The 7,104-nt window shown below is 51.8% G+C and overlaps 1 protein-coding gene across 3 annotated transcripts in view; it reads left to right on the forward strand.

Moving 5' to 3' along the window:
* The window catches only part of CLIP2 (CAP-Gly domain containing linker protein 2), a 118,527-nt gene that overhangs the window by 27,725 nt on the left and 83,698 nt on the right, over positions 1-7,104 (forward strand). For all 3 annotated transcript variants that reach the window (XR_003309871.1, XM_026456602.2, XM_023218670.3), the window contains exon 2: positions 6,135-6,322. Coding sequence is in view for 2 of the 3 variants with exons in the window: in XM_026456602.2 (XP_026312387.1) it covers positions 6,202-6,322 (121 nt within the window). In the remaining variant the exon portion in view is untranslated. The remainder of the gene's footprint in view (positions 1-6,134; positions 6,323-7,104) is intronic.

The raw sequence follows: 7,104 nt of genomic DNA on the forward strand, positions 1-7,104 counted from the left end.
ATTTTTTTTTTTTGAGACGGAGTCTCGCTTTGTCGCCCAGGCTGGAGTGCAGTGGCCAGATCTCCGCTCACTGCAAGCTCTGCCTCCCGGGTTCACGCCATTCTCCTGCCTCAGCCTCCCGAGTAGCTGGGACTACAGGCGCCCGCCACCTCGCCTGGCTAGTTTTTTTTTTTTTTTGTATTTTTTAGTAGAGACGGGGTTTCACCGTGTTAGCCAGGATGGTCTCGATCTCCTGACCTTGTGATCCGCCCGTCTCGGCCTCCCAAAGTGCTGGGATTACAGGCGTGAGCCACCGCGCCCGGCTCTGCCACTATTTTTATCTTCAAGAAACTGCCCAACTGTTTTCCAAAGTGATTGTACCATTTTTTATTTCCACCAATACTATGAGCATTGCAGTTGTTCTGCGTCCTCATCAGCCCTTGGTATTGTCAGCTTTAAAATTTTTTAGCCATTCCCTTTGGTGGGAAGTGGCATCTCTTGTGGTTTTGATCTGCATTGCCTGGATAAGTAATAATGTTAGTCATCTTTGCATGTGCGTATGGGCTCTTTGTATATCTTCTTTGGTGAAATGTGTATTCAAACCTTTCACCCATTTTTAATTGGGTTGTTGCCTTCTCAGTGAGTTGCAGAATTCATTATGTTTCCTGAATACCAGCCCTGGCTGGGCGTGGTGGCTCATGCCTGTAATCCTAGCACTTCCAGAGGCGGAGGCAGGAGGATTGCTTGAGCCCAGGAGTTTGACCAGCCTTGACAACGTAACTAGACCCAGTCTCTACAAAAAAATGAAAAACAATTAGCCAGGCATGGTAGGGTGCACCTGTAGTCATAGCTACCCAGGAGGCTGAGACAGGAGGATTGCTTGAGCCCAAAATTTGGAGGCTGCAGTGAGCTATGATCGCGTCACTGCACTCCAGCCTGGGCAATAGAGCAAGACCTCATCTCAAAAATAAAAAATGAAAAAAAAAAAAAAATGCAAGTATGGGCCGGGTGTGATGGTTCACATCTGTAATCTCAGCACTTTGGGAGGCCGAGGCAGGTGGATTATTTATTTGAGGGCAGGAGTTCAAGACCAGCCTGGCCAACATGGTGAAACTCCATCTCTACTAAAAATACAAAAATTAGCCAATTTGATGGCAATGGGACACCTGTAGTCCCAGCTACTTGGGAGACTGAAACAGGAGAATCGCTTGAACCTGCGAGGTGGAGGTTGCAGTGAGCCGAGATTGTACCACGTGGGTAACAGAGCAAGACTCTGTCTCCAATAAATAAATAAATAAATAAATAAATAAATAAATAAAAGAATGACAGTCTGTTATTAGATACGATTTATAGCTGTTTTCTCTGTGGGAGGGTTTTGGGCAGAGAAGAGGCCCTGGGTGGGGGTCAGGAGGGGGAAGGAGTTCCTTGCGCCTCATTTGAGTTCCAGCAATGCTCTCTCTTCTCTGCATCTGGAATTCCTAGGTGAGAGGGTCCCCCAACTGAGCCACAGGAGCAGGAGGTTCATTTGGTCACCCACAAGGTGGGACATTTACTGTCACCAGAGACCGCCCCCACTCACCTTTGCTGGCGTTGGAGATGCTGGCCCAGCCTAACCAAGCTCTCAGAGAGCTGTGCCCAAAGTTGGCTCCGTCATTGAACAACCACCAGGAGGGCCAGGTTCTGGGGACCAAGGGAGCAGCCTTATACCCCAGCATGATCGACTCCCGGTCCCCAGAATTCCCAGGGCACCAAGGGCATTGGAATGTCGGATTTAGCAGGTCCTGAGGGCCAGGGCTGGCAGGCATGTCCAGTGCTCTCGTGGCACACCAGGGCATGTCGGCTCCACTGCTGTGTGCCTGGGGGCAGCTCGCTTTCCTCTGCTCTTACAGCTGCCAGGCCGAGGGAGGAGGCGATCCTTCACTCGGATGTGCCAGGACAAGTAGTAGTGTTGCTGAGTCATCGGATGTCCTGAGAACACACACACATTCCTGCCGTGAGCATTGCGGGTTGGCATCTGTATTCATCAGAACTTTTTTGGAAATGCAAATGACATTGTCCCTCAAATAGGTTTAGAAAAAAAAAAAGGCCAGGCGCAGTGGCACATGCCTGTAATCCCAGCACTTTGGGAGGCCGAGGCAGGAGGATTGCTTGACCCCCAGAGTTTCAGACCAGCCTGGGCAACATAGTAAGAGCCTGTCTCTACAAAAAGCTTGTAAACATAGCTGGGGGGTTGGTAGCATGCACCTGTGGGCCCAGCTACTCGGGTGCCTGGGAGGTTGAGGCTGTAGTGAGCTGAAATCGTACCACTGCACTCCAGCCTGGGCAACAGAGTAAGACCCTGTCTAAAAAAAGAGAGAGAGAGAGAGAGAGAGAGAGAAAACAATTGTGAGATTTGTTGGTTGATGTAAATGAAGAGCTCAGCTAGGCGCGGTGGCTCAAGCCTGTAATCCCAGCACTTTGGGAGGCTGCGGGGGGGGGACAGATCATGAGGTCAGGAGATCGAGACCATCCTGGCTAACACAGTGAAACTCCGTCTCTACTAAAAATACAAAAAATTAGCCGGGCGTGGTGGTGGGTGCCTGTAATCTCAGCTACTCGGGAAGCTGAGGCAGGAGAATGGCATGAACCCGGGAGGCGGAGCTTGCAGTGAGCCGAAATTGCGCCACTGCACTCCGGCCTGGGTGACAGAGCAATACTCCGTCTAAAAAAACAAAAAAACAAAAAAACAAAAAAAAAAAGAAGAAGAGCTCAAGTGGCCAGCTTCAGGCTCAGCTGGATCCAGGCCCTCCTGGGGACTCAGCTCTGCTGTCTCTGTGTTGGCACTGTTCCCTGGCAGGCTCTCCCATGCGGTGACCAGAATGGCCCCTGCAGCTTCTGGCTTGTATCCTACACCCAGGCAGCCCCAGAGCAGGGAGAATTCTTCCTGAAGGTTTCAGCCACAGCCCAGGCTCTGGGACGCCTCACATGATCTTGCCTGATGGCCAGGCCCGTGTTATGCATCCCCTCTAGGAATGGGAATGAGGTCAACCCACTTAAGTCATATGAGTCAAGGATGGGGAAAATGTAGACCAGGAGCGGTGGCTCATGCCTGTGATCCCAGCACTTTGGGAAGCCGAGGGGAGGATCGCCTGAGGTCAGCAGTTCGAGACCAGTCTGGCCAAGATGGCAGAAACCCCCTCTCTACTAAAATACAAAAATTAGCTGGGCCTGGTGGCGGGCGCCTGTAGTCTGACCTACTCAGGGGCTGAGGCAAAAGAATTGCTTGGACCCAGGAGATGGAGGTTGCAGTGAGCCAAGATCGTGCAACCGTACCCCAGCCTGGGTGTCAAAGTGACTCTGTCTCAAAAAAAAAAAAAAAAAAAAACCGGGGAAAAAAGACGGGGTGCAGTGGCTCACGCCTGTAATCCCTGCATTGTGGGAGGCAGAGGTGGGAGGATCACTAGAGGTCAGGAATTCGAGACCAGCCTGGCCAACATGGTGAAACCTCGTCTCTACAAAAAATACAAAAATTAGCAGGGCATGGTGGTAGATACCTGTAGTCCCAGCTACTTGGGGGACTGAGGCCGGAGAATCGCTTGAACCCAGGAGGCAGAGGTTGCAGTGAGCTGAGATCGTGATGCTGCACTCCAGCCTGGGCAACAGAGTAAAATCCTGTCTCTAAAAATAATAATAACAAAATTAATGGAGAAAAGGTTTCTTCAAAATCTGCAACTGCAGGTATGGCTGGACAGACAAGGGCATCTCCTGTATCAGAGATTTCCTGTGTTTCCGAGGTCCAGATGTGAGGACGCTTTTGCCTGGAATCCTCCATCTGACTACGGTGCTCTGAATTTCCTCTCTCCATTGGATGGTGCTCCCCAGGGCAGAGGCCAAGTCCTACCTACAGCTCTGGGGCAGGGATGGGGCCTGGCTCATGGTGAGCCTTCCGGAAACATTGGGTGCATTGAAGTTTGTGAGTTTAGGATAGTGGGGAAGAGGCCTGGGGGTGGGGGGCTTGTCCACCTCTCCGGCCCCCTGCAGCCAGTCCCATCTTGCTGCCCCCAATCCCCTAAACAGATAGTGTCATGCCTGGAGGCTTTGCTCCTCTTCAGAGTCCCTTTTGTCCTATAAGCTCTTCTCTGCTTCATCATAATAACACAAAGCTGGCCAGGCGTGGTGGCCTCCACCTGTAATCCCAGCACTTTGGGAGGCTGAGGCCCACCTTGGCCTCTCAAAGTGCTGGGATTATAGGCATGAACCACTGCGCCTGGACTTTTTTTTTTTTCTTTTTTTTTAATTTTAGTTTCCGGCCGGGCACGGTGGCTCACTCCTGTAATCCCAGCACTTTGGGAGGCCGAGGCGGGTGGATCACCTGGGGTCAGGAGTTCTAGACCAGCCTGGCCAACATGGCAAAACCCCGTCTCTACTAAAGATACAAAAATTAGCCGGGTGCGGTGACAGGCGCCTGTATTCCCATCTACTCAGGAGGCTGAGGCAGGATAATTGTTTGAACCCAGGAGGCGGAGGTTGCAGCGAGCTGAGATCGCGCCATCACTCTCCAGCCTGGGGAACAAGAGTGAGACTTCGTTCAAAAAAAAAAAATTTAGGTTCCGGGGTACATGTGCAGAATGTGTACATAGGTAAATGTGTGCCATGGTGGTTTGCTGCACCTATTAACCCATCACCTAGGTATTAAACTCAGCATGCATTAGCTATTTTTCCTGATGCTCTCCCTCCCCTCACCCTACCCTTCAACAGGCCCCAGTGTGTGTTGCTCGCCTCTCTGTGTCCATGTGTTCTCATTGTCCAGCTCTCACTTATAAGTGAGAGCATGCGGTGTTTGGTTTTCTGTTCTTGCATTAGTTTGCTGAGGATGATGGCTTCCAACTCCATCCATGTCCCTGCAAAGGACATCATCTTGTTCTATTTTATGACTGCTTTTTTTTTTTTTTTTTTTTTGAGACAGAGTCTTGCTCTGTCACCCAGGCTGGAGTGCAGTGGTGCCATCATGGCTCATTGCAGCCTCTGCCTCCCAGGCTCAAGCGATCTTCCCGTCTCTGCCTCACAAGTAGCTGGGACTACAGGCATGCGCCACCATGCCTGGCTAATTTTTTATTTTTCTCTAGAGATAAAGTCTTGCTATACTACCAAGGCTGGTTTCCAACTCCTGGCCTCAAGCAATCCTCCTACCTTGGCCTCCCAAAGTGTTAGGATTACAGGTGTGAGCCACTGCTCTCAGCCCTTTTAGGGCTTTTTTTTTTTTTTTTTCTTTTGAGACAAGAGTCTCGTTCTGTTGTCCAGGCTGGAGTGCAGTGGCGCAACCCTGGCTCACTGCAACTCCCGTCCCCCGGGTTCAAGTGATTCTCGTGCTTCAGCCTCCCAAGTACCTGGGACTGTAGGCGTGTGCTACCCAGCCTGGCTAATTTTTGTATTTTTAGTACACATGGGGTTTCACCATGTTGGCCTGGCTGGTCTTGAACTCCTGACCTCAAGTGATCCACTCACCTCAGCCTCCTAAAGTGCTGGGATTACAGGCGTGAGCCACTGCGCCTGGCCCCTTTTAGGGCTTTTAATGACCATAGTCAGCGTGTAGCTCACACTTTGAAAAGGTTTCACTCTGTCACCCAGGCTGGAGTGCACTGGAGCTCACCGCAGCCTCGAACTCCTGGGCTCGAGCGATCCACCAGCCTCAGCCTCCCAGAGTGCTGGATTGACAGGCCACTGTACCCGGTCTAAAAGTGGTCTTTGTTGCAAACAGCTTGATGCATGCTCGTGGGATAGAGGATGAAATATCTTTCACTTGTAATAAACTTCTGCAACCAAAAATAAATAAAGACACAAAGCCTTCATGGTGGAAAGGCAGGCAGAGGTCGTGGCTAGATGGCGGCCTGGTATAGAGTTGAGGCAGGTAACCCCACACCAGGACATAAGAGGGGAAGGCATAAGCCTCTCTGTGTGTTTGTCCTGCCCCTGCAGTAGAGGGGGCGCGTGCTGGGATAGTGATTCCAAGAGCAGGAATATGGCCTGTGCGGCAACGGGAGCAGTGAGCTGATAGGTTAAATCGGGTGTTGCCTCGTCCAGCCCACCTCAGGAGGGATGTGTGGTGCTCACTGGCCCTTGCGGGTCTGGGGGCCATTGGGAAGTGATGATGTGATCGCTCCTGTCTCTGCCCGCAGGTGAATGAAGATGGCAGAGAGGACGTGACCAGCACTCACCCTTGACCACCTGCCCAGTGGCACCGCCATGCAGAAGCCCAGCGGCCTGAAGCCCCCCGGCCGTGGGGGGAAGCACTCCAGCCCCATGGGCCGGACATCTACTGGGTCAGCTTCATCCTCGGCGGCGGCGACCACTGGCTCCAAGGAAGGTATGTGGCGCCAAGGATCGGGGATGAGGGGACTGGCTACATGGGATGAGCGTTCTTCTGGAAGAGCCCCAGGAGCACAGGCCACTCTTGACCAATCTGATGGGAGATGCTGAGTGTCGTGAGCTCCCGTAATGGGGTCTGAGGTTGGCAGAGGCTTCCCCAGGGAGGGGAGCTGAGGTCTGGAGGGTGAATAGCTGATTCACTAGCTGAAGAGGAAAAGGGCCGGGCACGGTGGCTCACGCCTGTAATCCCAGCACTTTGGGAGGCCAAGGTGTGCGGATCACTGGAGGTCAGGAGCTTGAGACCAGCCTGGCCAACTTGGTGAAACCCCGTCTCTACTAAAAATACAAAAATTAGCCAGGCGTGGTGGCAGGTGCCTGTAATCCCAGCTACTCAGGAGGCTGAGACAGGAGAATCACTTGACTCCGGGAGGCAGAGGTTGCATTGAGCTGAGATCACACCATTGTACTCCAGCCTGGGCAACAGAGCGAAATTCCGCCTCAAAAATTAAAAAAAAAGGGAAGGGTATTCCAAGTAGAGGGAACAGCACATGCAAAGGCTCAGAGGCAGAAAGGAGCGTCGTGAGTACCGAAGAGGGAGAGAGCGTGGGTGTGGCTGGGGCAGTCTGCTGCGATGCAGGTGGACCTGGGTGACTTGGAGGTGTGCGGGGAGTTTCATTTTCATCCTAATAATGAGAGCTACAGGAGGGTTTAAACCAAGATGAGTATGATGGAAGGAACTAGCAGCAATTTCTTTTTTTTTTTTTTCTTTTTTTTTTTTTT

Source organism: Piliocolobus tephrosceles, chromosome 8, assembly GCF_002776525.5.
Source record: "Piliocolobus tephrosceles isolate RC106 chromosome 8, ASM277652v3, whole genome shotgun sequence".
NCBI classification, from domain to species: Eukaryota; Metazoa; Chordata; class Mammalia; order Primates; family Cercopithecidae; genus Piliocolobus; species Piliocolobus tephrosceles.